Source organism: Poecile atricapillus, chromosome 5 (assembly GCF_030490865.1).
Source record: "Poecile atricapillus isolate bPoeAtr1 chromosome 5, bPoeAtr1.hap1, whole genome shotgun sequence".
Lineage (NCBI taxonomy): Eukaryota > Metazoa > Chordata > Aves > Passeriformes > Paridae > Poecile > Poecile atricapillus.
The window spans coordinates 38,052,924-38,070,440 of NC_081253.1; the positions used below are offsets into that span (position 1 = coordinate 38,052,924).

The window sequence follows — 17,517 nt, forward strand, 5'->3', positions numbered from 1 at the left end:
CATTTTGCTGTGCTGTAAGCATCTCATAGCTGCTACTATTGAGAACCTTGTTTTAGAAATGAGTTAAGAGGCATCTTTCCAGTTTAAAGCCTAAGGCCCTGGCCAAGCCTTGACTTTACCTGGACAGAATGTTTGCCAACAGATCCAGATATTTTCTGTACCAAAAGAGTATTTGAGTCACTTGTTGACTCAACAATTTGACCCTATTGATATGACAGCTGGATCAATTTTGAAGTGGGCTCGGAGAATCATTTCCGGAGATGATTTTCCAATCCTTCACTGATTTTTTTTTTTGTTTCTGTTTGTTTGCTAACTATGGGATGCTAGTGCAGTGTTTTAGTAATTAATAGCAGTTTTGTATTACATATGTTATTAATAATGTTTAAGATTTAATTGATTTTTAACTGGTATAAGTTCTTACTAATTGTGCATAAGGTTTTGTGTTAATGTTGAACAGAAATGCATCTCATTTTTATTTTTTTTAAGGAAAATGGGGGAAATTGATGCCCTAAAAGCCTTTAATTCGTGTAATTTATTAACTTCAAGGAGAGAAATGTCTGTGTTTTGTTGGCGGGTTCAAAAAGGTCACCTGTCCATCTGACCAGACTGTGTGCCTCTGAACACACGAGATCCAGTGAACAGAGATGTCATCACACAGCCGTGGTACTTCAGACAGGGATCAGAAGTGGACCTGTCAGGACACTGTTGTGTCTGAACACTACACAGACAGTTTACCAACAGAAATTTTATGTTGTTGTTATGATGTTGTGTCTCTACCAATTTTTCAGGTATCCTTTGTTTTAAGATTTAGAAGGATCTGAAGAACAACTTGAACATCAAAGCCCTCAGTCACCGATCAACTGCCAGCTGACATCACGGGAGCAGTGAACATTCCAGGACTGAATCGTGCTGGAGAAATTCTGTAGAAGACCTAAGAAAAGTGCAGAGACTCCATCTAATTGTATATAAAGCAAAGTGTAGTTATGTGTTTACCCTTTCAGCAAATTGCTTTCACGCTTAGACTACATATATACCGGAGCACGTGAGTTAAAAGTAGTTAGATAATAGTTTAAGATAAAGTGTTTAGCCTGTGTAGTGATTGCTAGGTTAGTATAGACTTTTTGCTCTTAGCACAAGGACATGGTTGTGAGGAGTTTGGAGGCATGTGCTGCTTGGATCTTACTGATCATTCAGCTTCCATCCATAAGCAACTACAACAGCTACAGGATGGGTTACATGCCCTGAAAAAAGATAGTGACCCCATTGGAAGTTGGTTTGCCAGCTTAGGCATCACTGGATGGTTGAGGTCTCTTGTGCTAGAAGGGGGATGGACTTTACTTATAATGTTAATCGGGATGACAGTCTAGGTTGTATGTTATCTTATCCAAAGCCTGGTTTGTGCAAAAAGAGAAAGGGGGAATTGTTGCTATATTTTATATATTAGTAAAGGCCTGTATGCACAAACCAGCCTTTGACATAAGTCGTGATATTAAAGGCTAAAGTTCTTTAAACCTTCATGAAGAAGAGAGAGCAAAGTAAAACAATATCCTTGTGTGTAGGAGAAAAAATGTAAACTGTGCGTGTTAGCCAATAGTAGCTTGCTCTGCCCACAGACCCTGTAGAACCCTATAAAAGGTGTGCTAAAGATAGAAATAAACGGCATTCACAATTACTTCTGTGAAGACTGGTGAATAGCTCGGGGGTCTTTCAACACTGGTGGATGAAGTCTGGAGGGTCTTTAGCAATTGAGAAGAAGGATATAAAGAGGGGATGAGAAAATTGGTGGCAGTAGTGAAGGAGGGGGAGAAAGAAAAATGTAAGCAAGGTCCACCAAAACGAGGACCACCCCAACTGGGAAGGGATCAATGTGCATTTTGCAAGACATTTGGACACTGGAAAAAGCAGTGCCCAGAAGTAAGAAAAAGTGATGAACAGAGAAGAGATGATCGGAAAGGAAAGGGGGTGGTTGCTCATGTGAAAGAAGACTGAAGAGGACCAGTGTGCCCTACCCCAGGGGACCGTCTGGTTTTAGCTCCCAATCTAGGGAATAAAGAAAAAGAAGTGGAATTTCTAAGAGATACAGGAGCAACATTTTCAGTGTTGAATAAGGCTCTAATACCTGTGATAGTAGAAGGTTTTAAAATCTTAGAAAATTCAGGGACTTAGAAAGAAAGGTAGGTTTGGCAATCCCTGGGAAAAGTAGGCCCTGGGAAATGTTAGGCCTTGTACTTGCTAAAGATCATGTCAAACTGCACCAGTGTAATCAATATATGATAAATGATACAATCGTTAGATGTGATTAGCTATACTTATTGTTTAAAGAACATGAGGAACAATGTTATGGGGCTGGGGGGGATCACGAGAAATCCATGTCTGGGTAAAAACATTGCATACTATAGAACAATGGAAGTTTAATAATTAATATGTAAGTTATATAACGATAGAGTATAAAACACGTTCAGCTCAAAACCAAGATGGGTCAGATTTGGGTTTGTGTACCCCTGACACCCAGAGCTCTTCAATAAAGCACCTTCATATAATCATTCCGTGATTATGTGTGTTTCTGAACTCTAACAGCTCTGTTCCTCTCTTCCAGCCCTTGAAGACATGGCAGATAACATCAGCCCTGCCATCAGAAGCCTGGCAATTCAAAAATTTTGTATCCTCCAGGCAGTAGAGAGAACTCAATATTCTATCTTTGGAAACCTGCAAGATCAGCTCCACATGGCATACAGGACATGGTCTCATCTCTCAGGCATTGACTGGATGCGCTGCTGGAGCTCTGCTGAGAGCTGATCTGGGAGGCTCTGTCTGCTGGGGCCACCTGAGCCAGCCAGGATTTTATTTTTCTTCAAAATAGTTATTTCCTTATTTTTGTTTTTGTTTAGTATGTAAATATAGGATATGTTCTAAATACACAGACTCCCAGGAGCTTTCTTTTGCTGCCCAAGGTCCTCAGGATACCGGTGTAGAGAGGGAAAAGTGTCCTTGTGCTCAGCAACTTGCCAGGGCGTGCAGTGGTACAGGGAAATTGGCCAGAAGCCCCTTGGCCTTTGGTGGTTTTGCTGAAGGCACAAGCCCTGTCCCAGCCAGGAAGTGCCATCTGTGTCCTCGTGCCCGTGTGGTGCTGGCTGGGTTGCTGAGGGCTCCCAGGTGCCTCTTGATGCAGCTCCTCTGGAGCTCCTGTGGGGCTGTGGCGCTGCTGCCGGGCCGCGCTGGGGGAGACACTGAGGGAACAGGGCACTGGGAGGCTGTAAATGCATGAGGGAGCATGGAGGCCCTGACGGGACAGGGCCGTGGGAAGGCGTGAGGGGGATGTGTGGAGGCTGGAGGCTCCAAGGGGACAGGAGGCCCCTGAGGGGCCGGGGTGGTGGGAAGACCTGAGGAACTGGGTGTCTGAGGCCATAAGCAGCCCCAGGGCAGCCGCCTGGTTCCTGACACCCGGCTGATCTGGCGCTTCCCCAAAATGTCCCCCAGGCCTGCAGCAGAAGCCCTCGGGGCTGGCACAGCACCCCTCCAGGAGGGTGGGGACAGCCTGAGGTGTGCCCAGGCTGGGCTGGCTGGGGACATGCAGGGCAGGGTGGTGCTGCCAAACCACGGCCACTGGGTGCTTGTGATAAGGGGCAGGGGCCAGAGGCAGGGCTGGCGGCCAGGCCGGGCCCTCGCGGCTGCCCAGGCAACGCTGCTGTGACCGAGGCCCCCCGGGCACAGAGGTCGGGGCCCACAGAGGTGCTGCCACCGTGGGGAGGGTGGTGATGTCTCCTCCAGCAGGGCTGCCCAGTCGCTGCTGCCCAAGCGGCTCTGGAGCCCACAGGAACAGCAGCAGAGTGTGCACAGGAACAGCAGCAGGTGGCAGAGGTGAGGACTCCCGGGCTGCTGCTGTCACCCGGGGAGGGGGCTCGGCTGCCTCCTGCAAGCCTGGCACCTTGCCGGCTGCAGCCTCCTGCAGGCCTTGGCACACGAATGCGGCTCCTGTGCCCTGGCTTGGGGGGCCATCTGCGGGTCTCTGCTGCTCTCCAGGCCTCTTGGAAAACACTGCTTTGTGCGGCCAAGTTCATGCAGAGGAGGTGATTGAAGCAGCTGGTGAAGAAGGGACAGCTGTGGAAGTTCGCTGAGGTCCTGGTAAGGACGGCCTGGAAGGCCCAGCCTTAGCCTGAAGAAGCCCCCTGTCCCCGGCGCTCAGTGTATGGGGCTGGCAGCTGCGCCCCTGCCCTGTGCCACAGCCGGGGGCCACACGGCTTCTTCTCCAGGCTCCTGTGGCCCTGAGCCGGCTGCCGATAGAGCCCCGAGTCACTGGGGCTGCAGGGCGGGCCGGCACCGCGGCTCCCCGGGCAGCAGCCGGCCCTCTGCCCCCTCCAGAGCCCGGCGCCAGCGGCTGCTGCCCTCAGGGCTGGGCGGGCACGGGAGGCCGGGGCTGGCTGCAGGCAGTGCCCGGCCGAGGGGCAGAGCCCGTGCCAACCCTTCCCTCCTGCCGCTCTCTCCAGCTGGCACAGGACGAGAGCCGAGCGGCCGAGCAGCTGCGCCGGGCATTGCCATATCTGGATAGCCCGCAGGAGCCCCTGCGAGAGGCGGCCGTCAAGTTCATCGGTGAGCCACGAGCCCGGGGTCCTTCCCTGTCCTGCCACAGCAGGATCTGGGCCGGGGTCCGTGACAGGCTCTGTATTCCCAGGGATCACAGGGCGGTACTTGAGGAAGCAACAGGAAGAGACCCAGTTCATCTACAAGGGTGAGGGCATGGGGCTATCAGCGGGGCTAGCGGGGGGAGCTGCAAGTCCTGGCCTGGCTGTGGAGGGCTCTGCTCCCTCTGCAGATGGGGGGCGGTGTGGGCAGAGCACACCGAGATTTCAGGGCCACGTGGGGCATTCATGGCCAGCAGCTTCGGGCTGATCCCCTCGGTCCCTGCTCCCTGCTGCCCATGGCAAGAGCCGGCTGGCATGGCCGTGGGAGGGGGCTCTCGTTGCGTCACCGCAGGTCTGGGATCTGACCGTGGCTCTCTTCGTCTCTCTTCCAGCCCTTCAGGACCTGACCGATGACATCAGCCCTGCCGTCTCAAGCTTGGCACTTGAAACCGTGCAACTCTTAGCTGCACAGAGAGCTCCATACTCTCCAGGTTTCAGAAGGTGCAAGACCACTTCCAGAAGAGTGGGGGGTAGGAAGCCTCTTTTGTGGGGCAGTTTGTGCTGTGAACAACTAATCCCAGGAGCTCCATCTTGCTCAGGCCACCTGAGCCTGCAGGGAAGACCTCATCTGGGCATGGAAATATGAAATTGCTGTTGTCATGCAGAGGTCCAGGAAATTTCTTTTCCTGCCCATGGTGCACAGGGCATAGGGGAAGAGAGGAAAAAGGGTGCCTGTGCTCAGCAAGCTTCCCAGGCATGCAGTGGTACAGGGAAAATGGTCAGAAGCCCTTGGCCTGTGGTGGTTGTGCTGAAGGCACAAGCCCTGTCCCAGCCAGGAAGCGCCATCTGTGTCCTCGTGCCCGTGTGGTGCTGGCTGGGTTGCTGAGGGCTCCCAGGTGCCTCTTGATGCAGCTCCTCTGGAGCTCCTGTGGGGCTGTGGCGCTGCTGCCGGGCCGCGCTGGGGGAGACGCTGAGAGAACAGAGCACTGGGAGGCTGTAAATGCATGAGGGAGCATGGAGGCCCTGACGGGACAGGGCCGTGGGAAGGCGTGAGGGGGATGTGTGGAGGCTGGAGGCTCCAAGGGGACAGGAGGCCCCTGAGGGGCCGGGGTGGTGGGAAGACCTGAGGAACTGGGTGTCTGAGGCCATAAGCAGCCCCAGGGCAGCCGCCTGGTTCCTGACACCCGGCTGATCTGGCGCTTCCCCAAAATGTCCCCCAGGCCTGCAGCAGAAGCCCTCGGGGCTGGCACAGCACCCCTCCAGGAGGGTGGGGACAGCCTGAGGTGTGCCCAGGCTGGGCTGGCTGGGGACATGCAGGGCAGGGTGGTGCTGCCAGGCCACGGCCACTGGGTGCTTGTGATAAGGGGCAGGGGCCAGAGGCAGGGCTGGCGGCCAGGCCGGGCCCTCGCGGCTGCCCAGGCCACGCTGCTGTGACCGAGGCCCCCCTGGCACAGAGGTCGGGGCCCACAGAGGTGCTGCCACCGTGGGGAGGGTGGTGATGTCTCCTCCAGCAGGGCTGCCCAGTCGCTGCTGCCCAAGCGGCTCTGGAGCCCACAGGAACAGCAGCAGAGTGTGCATAGGAACAGCAGCAGAGTGTGCACAGGAACAGCAGCAGAGTGTGCACAGGAACAGCAGCAGGTGGCAGAGGTGAGGACTCCCGGGCTGCTGCTGTCACCCGGGGAGGGGGCTTGGCTGCCTCCTGCAGGCCTGGCACCTTGCCGGCTGCAGCCTCCTGCAGGCCTTGGCACACGAATGCGGCTCCTGTGCCCTGGCTTGTGGGGCCATCTGCGGGTCTCTGCTGCTCTCCAGGCCTCTTGGAAAACACTGCTTTGTGTGGCCAAGTTCATGCAGAGGAGGCGATTGAAGCAGCTGGTGAAGAAGGGACAGCTGTGGAAGTTCGCTGAGGTCCTGGTAAGGACGGCCTGGAAGGCCCAGCCTTAGCCTGAAGAAGCCCCCTGTCCCCGGCGCTCGGTGTATGGGGCTGGCAGCTGCGCCCCTGCCCAGTGCCGCAGCCGGGGGCCACACGGCTTCTTCTCCAGGCTCCTGTGGCCCTGAGCCGGCTGCCGATCGAGCCCCGAGTCACTGGGGCTGCGGGGCGGGCCGGCACCGCGGCTCCCCGGGCAGCAGCCGGCCCTCTGCCCCCTCCAGAGCCCGGCGCCAGCGGCTGCTGCCCTCAGGGCTGGGCGGGCACGGGAGGCCGGGGCTGGCCGCAGGCAGTGCCCGGCCGAGGGGCAGAGCCCGTGCCAACCCTTCCCTCCTGCCGCTCTCTCCAGCTGGCACAGGACGAGAGCCGAGCGGCCGAGCAGCTGCGCCGGGCATTGCCATATCTGGATAGCCTGCAGGAGCCCCTGCGAGAGGCGGCCGTCAAGTTCATCGGTGAGCCACGAGCCCGGGGTCCTTCCCTGTCCTGCCACAGCAGGATCTGGGCCGGGGTCCGTGACAGGCTCTGTATTCCCAGGGATCACAGGGCGGTACTTGAGGAAGCAACAGGAAGAGACCCAGCTTATCTACAAGGGTGAGGGCATGGGGCTATCAGCGGGGCTAGCGGGGGGAGCTGCAAGTCCTGGCCTGGCTGTGGAGGGCTCTGCTCCCTCTGCAGATGGGGGGCGGTGTGGGCAGAGCACACCGAGATTTCAGGGCCACGTGGGGCATTCATGGCCAGCAGCTTCGGGCTGATCCCCTCGGTCCCTGCTCCCTGCTGCCCATGGCAAGAGCCGGCTGGCATGGCCGTGGGAGGGGGCTCTCGTTGCGTCACCGCAGGTCTGGGATCTGACCGTGGCTCTCTTCGTCTCTCTTCCAGCCCTTCAGGACCTGACCGATGACATCAGCCCTGCCGTCTCAAGCTTGGCACTTGAAACCGTGCAACTCTTAGCTGCACAGAGAGCTCCATACTCTCCAGGTTTCAGAAGGTGCAAGACCACTTCCAGAAGAGTGGGGGGTAGGAAGCCTCTTTTGTGGGGCAGTTTGTGCTGTGAACAACTAATCCCAGGAGCTCCATCTTGCTCAGGCCACCTGAGCCTGCAGGGAAGACCTCATCTGGGCATGGAAATATGAAATTGCTGTTGTCATGCAGAGGTCCAGGAAATTTCTTTTCCTGCCCATGGTGCACAGGGCATAGGGGAAGAGAGGAAAAAGGGTGCCTGTGCTCAGCAAGCTTCCCAGGCATGCAGTGGTACAGGGAAAATGGTCAGAAGCCCTTGGCCTGTGGTGGTTGTGCTGAAGGCACAAGCCCTGTCCCAGCCAGGAAGCGCCATCTGTGTCCTCGTGCCCGTGTGGTGCTGGCTGGGTTGCTGAGGGCTCCCAGGTGCCTCTTGATGCAGCTCCTCTGGAGCTCCTGTGGGGCTGTGGCGCTGCTGCCGGGCCGCGCTGGGGGAGACGCTGAGAGAACAGAGCACTGGGAGGCTGTAAATGCATGAGGGAGCATGGAGGCCCTGACGGGACAGGGCCGTGGGAAGGCGTGAGGGGGATGTGTGGAGGCTGGAGGCTCCAAGGGGACAGGAGGCCCCTGAGGGGCCGGGGTGGTGGGAAGACCTGAGGAACTGGGTGTCTGAGGCCATAAGCAGCCCCAGGGCAGCCGCCTGGTTCCTGACACCCGGCTGATCTGGCGCTTCCCCAAAATGTCCCCCAGGCCTGCAGCAGAAGCCCTCGGGGCTGGCACAGCACCCCTCCAGGAGGGTGGGGACAGCCTGAGGTGTGCCCAGGCTGGGCTGGCTGGGGACATGCAGGGCAGGGTGGTGCTGCCAGGCCACGGCCACTGGGTGCTTGTGATAAGGGGCAGGGGCCAGAGGCAGGGCTGGTGGCCAGGCCGGGCCCTCGCGGCTGCCCAGGCCACGCTGCTGTGGCCGAGGCCCCCCTGGCACAGAGGTCGGGGCCCACAGAGGTGCTGCCACCGTGGGGAGGGTGGTGATGTCTCCTCCAGCAGGGCTGCCCAGTCGCTGCTGCCCAAGCGGCTCTGGAGCCCACAGGAACAGCAGCAGAGTGTGCATAGGAACAGCAGCAGAGTGTGCACAGAAACAGCAGCAGAGTGTGCACAGGAACAGCAGCAGAGTGTGCACAGGAACAGCAGCAGAGTGTGCACAGGAACAGCAGCAGGTGGCAGAGGTGAGGACTCCCGGGCTGCTGCTGTCACCCGGGGAGGGGGCTCGGCTGCCTCCTGCAGGCCTGGCACCTTGCCGGCTGCAGCCTCCTGCAGGCCTTGGCACACGAATGCGGCTCCTGTGCCCTGGCTTGTGGGGCCATCTGCGGGTCTCTGCTGCTCTCCAGGCCTCTTGGAAAACACTGCTTTGTGTGGCCAAGTTCATGCAGAGGAGGCGATTGAAGCAGCTGGTGAAGAAGGGACAGCTGTGGAAGTTCGCTGAGGTCCTGGTAAGGACGGCCTGGAAGGCCCAGCCTTAGCCTGAAGAAGCCCCCTGTCCCCGGCGCTCGGTGTATGGGGCTGGCAGCTGCGCCCCTGCCCAGTGCCGCAGCCGGGGGCCACACGGCTTCTTCTCCAGGCTCCTGTGGCCCTGAGCCGGCTGCCGATGGAGCCCCGAGTCACTGGGGCTGCGGGGCGGGCCGGCACCACGGCTCCCCGGGCAGCAGACAGCCCTCTGCCCCCTCCAGAGCCCGGCGCCAGCGGCTGCTGCCCTCAGGGCTGGGCGGGCACGGGAGGCCGGGACTGGCCGCAGGCAGTGCCCGGCCGAGGGGCAGAGCCCGTGCCAACCCTTCCCTCCTGCCGCTCTCTCCAGCTGGCACAGGACGAGAGCCGAGCGGCCGAGCAGCTGCGCCGGGCATTGCCATATCTGGATAGCCTGCAGGAGCCCCTGCGAGAGGCGGCCGTCAAGTTCATCGGTGAGCCACGAGCCCGGGGTCCTTCCCTGTCCTGCCACAGCAGGATCTGGGCCGGGGTCCGTGACAGGCTCTGTATTCCCAGGGATCACAGGGCGGTACTTGAGGAAGCAACAGGAAGAGACCCAGCTCATCTACAAGGGTGAGTGCATGGGGCTATCAGCAGGGCTAGCGGGGGGAGCTGCAAGTCCTGGCCTGGCTGTGGAGGGCTCTGCTCCCTCTGCAGATGGGGGGCGGTGTGGGCAGAGCACACTGAGATTTCAGGGCCACGTGGGGCATTCATGGCCAGCAGCTTCGGGCTGATCCCCTCGGTCCCTGCTCCCTGCTGCCCATGGCAAGAGCCGGCTGGCATGGCCGTGGGAGGGGGCTCTCGTTGCGTCACCGCAGGTCTGGGATCTGACCGTGGCTCTCTTCGTCTCTCTTCCAGCCCTTCAGGACCTGACCGATGACATCAGCCCTGCCGTCTCAAGCTTGGCACTTGAAACCGTGCAACTCTTAGCTGCACAGAGAGCTCCATACTCTCCAGGTTTCAGAAGGTGCAAGACCACTTCCAGAAGAGTGGGGGGTAGGAAGCCTCTTTTGTGGGGCAGTTTGTGCTGTGAACAACTAATCCCAGGAGCTCCATCTTGCTCAGGCCACCTGAGCCTGCAGGGAAGACCTCATCTGGGCATGGAAATATGAAATTGCTGTTGTCATGCAGAGGTCCAGGAAATTTCTTTTGCTGCCCATGGTTCACAGGGCATAGGGGAAGAGAGGAAAAAGGGTGCCTGTGCTCAGCAAGCTTCCCAGGCATGCAGTGGTACAGGGAAAATGGTCAGAAGCCCTTGGCCTGTGGTGGTTGTGCTGAAGGCACAAGCCCTGTCCCAGCCAGGAAGCGCCATCTGTGTCCTCGTGCCCGTGTGGTGCTGGCTGGGTTGCTGAGGGCTCCCAGGTGCCTCTTGATGCAGCTCCTCTGGAGCTCCTGTGGGGCTGTGGCGCTGCTGCCGGGCCGCGCTGGGGGAGACGCTGAGAGAACAGAGCACTGGGAGGCTGTAAATGCATGAGGGAGCATGGAGGCCCTGACGGGACAGGGCCGTGGGAAGGCGTGAGGGGGATGTGTGGAGGCTGGAGGCTCCAAGGGGACAGGAGGCCCCTGAGGGGCCGGGGTGGTGGGAAGACCTGAGGAACTGGGTGTCTGAGGCCATAAGCAGCCCCAGGGCAGCCGCCTGGTTCCTGACACCCGGCTGATCTGGCGCTTCCCCAAAATGTCCCCCAGGCCTGCAGCAGAAGCCCTCGGGGCTGGCACAGCACCCCTCCAGGAGGGTGGGGACAGCCTGAGGTGTGCCCAGGCTGGGCTGGCTGGGGACATGCAGGGCAGGGTGGTGCTGCCAGGCCACGGCCACTGGGTGCTTGTGATAAGGGGCAGGGGCCAGAGGCAGGGCTGGCGGCCAGGCCGGGCCCTCGCGGCTGCCCAGGCCACGCTGCTGTGGCCGAGGCCCCCCTGGCACAGAGGTCGGGGCCCACAGAGGTGCTGCCACCGTGGGGAGGGTGGTGATGTCTCCTCCAGCAGGGCTGCCCAGTCGCTGCTGCCCAAGCGGCTCTGGAGCCCACAGGAACAGCAGCAGAGTGTGCACAGGAACAGCAGCAGAGTGTGCACAGGAACAGCAGCAGAGTGTGCACAGGAACAGCAGCAGGTGGCAGAGGTGAGGACTCCCGGGCTGCTGCTGTCACCCGGGGAGGGGGCTCGGCTGCCTCCTGCAGGCCTGGCACCTTGCCGGCTGCAGCCTCCTGCAGGCCTTGGCACACGAATGCGGCTCCTGTGCCCTGGCTTGTGGGGCCATCTGCGGGTCTCTGCTGCTCTCCAGGCCTCTTGGAAAACACTGCTTTGTGTGGCCAAGTTCATGCAGAGGAGGCGATTGAAGCAGCTGGTGAAGAAGGGACAGCTGTGGAAGTTCGCTGAGGTCCTGGTAAGGACGGCCTGGAAGGCCCAGCCTTAGCCTGAAGAAGCCCCCTGTCCCCGGCGCTCGGTGTATGGGGCTGGCAGCTGCGCCCCTGCCCAGTGCCGCAGCCGGGGGCCACACGGCTTCTTCTCCAGGCTCCTGTGGCCCTGAGCCGGCTGCCGATCGAGCCCCGAGTCACTGGGGCTGCGGGGCGGGGCGGGCCGGCACCGCGGTTCCCCGGGCGGCAGCCGGCCCTCTGCCCCCTCCAGAGCCCGGCGCCAGCGGCTGCTGCCCTCAGGGCTGGGCGGGCACGGGAGGCCGGGGCTGGCCGCAGGCAGTGCCCGGCCGAGGGGCAGAGCCCGCGCCAACCCTTCCCTCCTGCCGCTCTCTCCAGCTGGCACAGGACGAGAGCCGAGCGGCCGAGCAGCTGCGCCGGGCATTGCCATATCTGGATAGCCCGCAGGAGCCCCTGCGAGAGGCGGCCGTCAAGTTCATCGGTGAGCCACGAGCCCGGGGTCCTTCCCTGTCCTGCCACAGCAGGATCTGGGCCGGGGTCCGTGACAGGCTCTGTATTCCCAGGGATCGCAGGGCGGTACTTGAGGAAGCAACAGGAAGAGACCCAGCTCATCTACAAGGGTGAGGGCATGGGGCTATCAGCGGGGCTAGCGGGGGGAGCTGCAAGTCCTGGCCTGGCTGTGGAGGGCTCTGCTCCCTCTGCAGATGGGGGGCGGTGTGGGCAGAGCACACCGAGATTTCAGGGCCACGTGGGGCATTCATGGCCAGCAGCTTCGGGCTGATCCCCTCGGTCCCTGCTCCCTGCTGCCCATGGCAAGAGCCGGCTGGCATGGCCGTGGGAGGGGGCTCTCGTTGCGTCACCGCAGGTCTGGGATCTGACCGTGGCTCTCTTCGTCTCTCTTCCAGCCCTTCAGGACCTGACCGATGACATCAGCCCTGCCGTCTCAAGCTTGGCACTTGAAACCGTGCAACTCTTAGCTGCACAGAGAGCTCCATACTCTCCAGGTTTCAGAAGGTGCAAGACCACTTCCAGAAGAGTGGGGGGTAGGAAGCCTCTTTTGTGGGGCAGTTTGTGCTGTGAACAACTAATCCCAGGAGCTCCATCTTGCTCAGGCCACCTGAGCCTGCAGGGAAGACCTCATCTGGGCATGGAAATATGAAATTGCTGTTGTCATGCAGAGGTCCAGGAAATTTCTTTTGCTGCCCATGGTGCACAAGGGCATAGGGGAAGAGAGGAAAAAGGGTGCCTGTGCTCAGCAAGCTTCCCAGGCATGCAGTGGTACAGGGAAAATGGTCAGAAGCCCTTGGCCTGTGGTGGTTGTGCTGAAGGCACAAGCCCTGTCCCAGCCAGGAAGCGCCATCTGTGTCCTCGTGCCCGTGTGGTGCTGGCTGGGTTGCTGAGGGCTCCCAGGTGCCTCTTGATGCAGCTCCTCTGGAGCTCCTGTGGGGCTGTGGCGCTGCTGCCGGGCCGCGCTGGGGGAGACGCTGAGAGAACAGAGCACTGGGAGGCTGTAAATGCATGAGGGAGCATGGAGGCCCTGACGGGACAGGGCCGTGGGAAGGCGTGAGGGGGATGTGTGGAGGCTGGAGGCTCCAAGGGGACAGGAGGCCCCTGAGGGGCCAGGGTCGTGGGAAGACCTGAGGAACTGGGTGTCTGAGGCCATAAGCAGCCCCAGGGCAGCCGCCTGGTTCCTGACACCCGGCTGATCTGGCGCTTCCCCAAAATGTCCCCCAGGCCTGCAGCAGAAGCCCTCGGGGCTGGCACAGCACCCCTCCAGGAGGGTGGGGACAGCCTGAGGTGTGCCCAGGCTGGGCTGGCTGGGGACATGCAGGGCAGGGTGGTGCTGCCAGGCCACGGCCACTGGGTGCTTGTGATAAGGGGCAGGGGCCAGAGGCAGGGCTGGCGGCCAGGCCGGGCCCTCGCGGCTGCCCAGGCCACGCTGCTGTGGCCGAGGCCCCCCTGGCACAGAGGTCGGGGCCCACAGAGGTGCTGCCACCGTGGGGAGGGTGGTGATGTCTCCTCCAGCAGGGCTGCCCAGTCGCTGCTGCCCAAGCGGCTCTGGAGCCCACAGGAACAGCAGCAGAGTGTGCACAGGAACAGCAGCAGAGTGTGCACAGGAACAGCAGCAGAGTGTGCACAGGAACAGCAGCAGGTGGCAGAGGTGAGGACTCCCGGGCTGCTGCTGTCACCCGGGGAGGGGGCTCGGCTGCCTCCTGCAGGCCTGGCACCTTGCCGGCTGCAGCCTCCTGCAGGCCTTGGCACACGAATGCGGCTCCTGTGCCCTGGCTTGTGGGGCCATCTGCGGGTCTCTGCTGCTCTCCAGGCCTCTTGGAAAACACTGCTTTGTGTGGCCAAGTTCATGCAGAGGAGGCGATTGAAGCAGCTGGTGAAGAAGGGACAGCTGTGGAAGTTCGCTGAGGTCCTGGTAAGGACGGCCTGGAAGGCCCAGCCTTAGCCTGAAGAAGCCCCCTGTCCCCGGCGCTCGGTGTATGGGGCTGGCAGCTGCGCCCCTGCCCAGTGCCGCAGCCGGGGGCCACACGGCTTCTTCTCCAGGCTCCTGTGGCCCTGAGCCGGCTGCCGATCGAGCCCCGAGTCACTGGGGCTGCGGGGCGGGGCGGGCCGGCACCGCGGTTCCCCGGGCGGCAGCCGGCCCTCTGCCCCCTCCAGAGCCCGGCGCCAGCGGCTGCTGCCCTCAGGGCTGGGCGGGCACGGGAGGCCGGGGCTGGCCGCAGGCAGTGCCCGGCCGAGGGGCAGAGCCCGCGCCAACCCTTCCCTCCTGCCGCTCTCTCCAGCTGGCACAGGACGAGAGCCGAGCGGCCGAGCAGCTGCGCCGGGCATTGCCATATCTGGATAGCCCGCAGGAGCCCCTGCGAGAGGCGGCCGTCAAGTTCATCGGTGAGCCACGAGCCCGGGGTCCTTCCCTGTCCTGCCACAGCAGGATCTGGGCCGGGGTCCGTGACAGGCTCTGTATTCCCAGGGATCGCAGGGCGGTACTTGAGGAAGCAACAGGAAGAGACCCAGCTCATCTACAAGGGTGAGGGCATGGGGCTATCAGCGGGGCTAGCGGGGGGAGCTGCAAGTCCTGGCCTGGCTGTGGAGGGCTCTGCTCCCTCTGCAGATGGGGGGCGGTGTGGGCAGAGCACACCGAGATTTCAGGGCCACGTGGGGCATTCATGGCCAGCAGCTTCGGGCTGATCCCCTCGGTCCCTGCTCCCTGCTGCCCATGGCAAGAGCCGGCTGGCATGGCCGTGGGAGGGGGCTCTCGTTGCGTCACCGCAGGTCTGGGATCTGACCGTGGCTCTCTTCGTCTCTCTTCCAGCCCTTCAGGACCTGACCGATGACATCAGCCCTGCCGTCTCAAGCTTGGCACTTGAAACCGTGCAACTCTTAGCTGCACAGAGAGCTCCATACTCTCCAGGTTTCAGAAGGTGCAAGACCACTTCCAGAAGAGTGGGGGGTAGGAAGCCTCTTTTGTGGGGCAGTTTGTGCTGTGAACAACTAATCCCAGGAGCTCCATCTTGCTCAGGCCACCTGAGCCTGCAGGGAAGACCTCATCTGGGCATGGAAATATGAAATTGCTGTTGTCATGCAGAGGTCCAGGAAATTTCTTTTGCTGCCCATGGTGCACAAGGGCATAGGGGAAGAGAGGAAAAAGGGTGCCTGTGCTCAGCAAGCTTCCCAGGCATGCAGTGGTACAGGGAAAATGGTCAGAAGCCCTTGGCCTGTGGTGGTTGTGCTGAAGGCACAAGCCCTGTCCCAGCCAGGAAGCGCCATCTGTGTCCTCGTGCCCGTGTGGTGCTGGCTGGGTTGCTGAGGGCTCCCAGGTGCCTCTTGATGCAGCTCCTCTGGAGCTCCTGTGGGGCTGTGGCGCTGCTGCCGGGCCGCGCTGGGGGAGACGCTGAGAGAACAGAGCACTGGGAGGCTGTAAATGCATGAGGGAGCATGGAGGCCCTGACGGGACAGGGCCGTGGGAAGGCGTGAGGGGGATGTGTGGAGGCTGGAGGCTCCAAGGGGACAGGAGGCCCCTGAGGGGCCAGGGTCGTGGGAAGACCTGAGGAACTGGGTGTCTGAGGCCATAAGCAGCCCCAGGGCAGCCGCCTGGTTCCTGACACCCGGCTGATCTGGCGCTTCCCCAAAATGTCCCCCAGGCCTGCAGCAGAAGCCCTCGGGGCTGGCACAGCACCCCTCCAGGAGGGTGGGGACAGCCTGAGGTGTGCCCAGGCTGGGCTGGCTGGGGACATGCAGGGCAGGGTGGTGCTGCCAGGCCACGGCCACTGGGTGCTTGTGATAAGGGGCAGGGGCCAGAGGCAGGGCTGGCGGCCAGGCCGGGCCCTCGCGGCTGCCCAGGCCACGCTGCTGTGGCCGAGGCCCCCCTGGCGCAGAGGTCGGGGCCCACAGAGGTGCTGCCACCGTGGGGAGGGTGGTGATGTCTCCTCCAGCAGGGCTGCCCAGTCGCTGCTGCCCAAGCGGCTCTGGAGCCCACAGGAACAGCAGCAGAGTGTGCACAGGAACAGCAGCAGAGTGTGCACAGAAACAGCAGCAGAGTGTGCACAGGAACAGCAGCAGGTGGCAGAGGTGAGGACTCCCGGGCTGCTGCTGTCACCCGGGGAGGGGGCTCGGCTGCCTCCTGCAGGCCTGGCACCTTGCCGGCTGCAGCCTCCTGCAGGCCTTGGCACACGAATGCGGCTCCTGTGCCCTGGCTTGTGGGGCCATCTGCGGGTCTCTGCTGCTCTCCAGGCCTCTTGGAAAACACTGCTTTGTGTGGCCAAGTTCATGCAGAGGAGGCGATTGAAGCAGCTGGTGAAGAAGGGACAGCTGTGGAAGTTCGCTGAGGTCCTGGTAAGGACGGCCTGGAAGGCCCAGCCTTAGCCTGAAGAAGCCCCCTGTCCCCGGCGCTCGGTGTATGGGGCTGGCAGCTGCGCCCCTGCCCAGTGCCGCAGCCGGGGGCCACACGGCTTCTTCTCCAGGCTCCTGTGGCCCTGAGCCGGCTGCCGATCGAGCCCCGAGTCACTGGGGCTGCGGGGCGGGCCGGCACCGCGGCTCCCCGGGCAGCAGCCGGCCCTCTGCCCCCTCCAGAGCCCGGCGCCAGTGGCTGCTGCCCTCAGGGCTGGGCGGGCACGGGAGGCCGGGACTGGCCGCAGGCAGTGCCCGGCCGAGGGGCAGAGCCCGTGCCAACCCTTCCCTCCTGCCGCTCTCTCCAGCTGGCACAGGACGAGAGCCGAGCGGCCGAGCAGCTGCGCCGGGCATTGCCATATCTGGATAGCCCGCAGGAGCCCCTGCGAGAGGCGGCCGTCAAGTTCATCGGTGAGCCACGAGCCCGGGGTCCTTCCCTGTCCTGCCACAGCAGGATCTGGGCCGGGGTCCGTGACAGGCTCTGTATTCCCAGGGATCGCAGGGCGGTACTTGAGGAAGCAACAGGAAGAGACCCAGCTCATCTACAAGGGTGAGGGCATGGGGCTATCAGCGGGGCTAGCGGGGGGAGCTGCAAGTCCTGGCCTGGCTGTGGAGGGCTCTGCTCCCTCTGCAGATGGGGGGCGGTGTGGGCAGAGCACACCGAGATTTCAGGGCCACGTGGGGCATTCATGGCCAGCAGCTTCGGGCTGATCCCCTCGGTCCCTGCTCCCTGCTGCCCATGGCAAGAGCCGGCTGGCATGGCCGTGGGAGGGGGCTCTCGTTGCGTCACCGCAGGTCTGGGATCTGACCGTGGCTCTCTTCGTCTCTCTTCCAGCCCTTCAGGACCTGACCGATGACATCAGCCCTGCCGTCTCAAGCTTGGCACATGAAACCGTGCAACTCTTAGCTGCACAGAGAGCTCCATACTCTCCAGGTTTCAGAAGGTGCAAGACCACTTCCAGAAGAGTGGGGGGTAGGAAGCCTCTTTTGTGGGGCAGTTTGTGCTGTGAACAACTAATCCCAGGAGCTCCATCTTGCTCAGGCCACCTGAGCCTGCAGGGAAGACCTCATCTGGGCATGGAAATATGAAATTGCTGTTGTCATGCAGAGGTCCAGGAAATTTCTTTTGCTGCCCATGGTGCACAGGGCATAGGGGAAGAGAGGAAAAAGGGTGCCTGTGCTCAGCAAGCTTCCCAGGCATGCAGTGGTACAGGGAAAATGGTCAGAAGCCCTTGGCCTGTGG

General features: G+C 61.3%; 1 protein-coding gene and 1 long non-coding RNA gene across 2 annotated transcripts; both read left to right on the top strand.

Moving 5' to 3' along the window:
* The first annotated feature begins 11,326 nt into the window (after nucleotides 1–11,326).
* LOC131579942 (uncharacterized) lies at nucleotides 11,327–14,954 on the top strand. Its single transcript, XM_058840530.1, has 9 exons — nucleotides 11,327–11,392; nucleotides 11,760–11,862; nucleotides 11,945–12,001; nucleotides 12,287–12,457; nucleotides 13,315–13,367; nucleotides 13,705–13,806; nucleotides 14,174–14,276; nucleotides 14,359–14,415; nucleotides 14,701–14,954. The coding sequence occupies exons 1-9, from the start codon at nucleotides 11,327–11,329 to the stop codon at nucleotides 14,952–14,954; spliced, it is 966 nt and encodes a 321-aa protein (XP_058696513.1).
* Nucleotides 14,955–16,158: 1,204 nt separating this feature from the next.
* Nucleotides 16,159–17,140, top strand: LOC131579976 (uncharacterized). The gene is made up of 4 exons (XR_009277788.1): nucleotides 16,159–16,220; nucleotides 16,583–16,685; nucleotides 16,768–16,824; nucleotides 17,110–17,140. It is a non-coding gene; the product is annotated as an uncharacterized LOC131579976 (long non-coding RNA).
* Nucleotides 17,141–17,517: the final 377 nt, after the last annotated feature.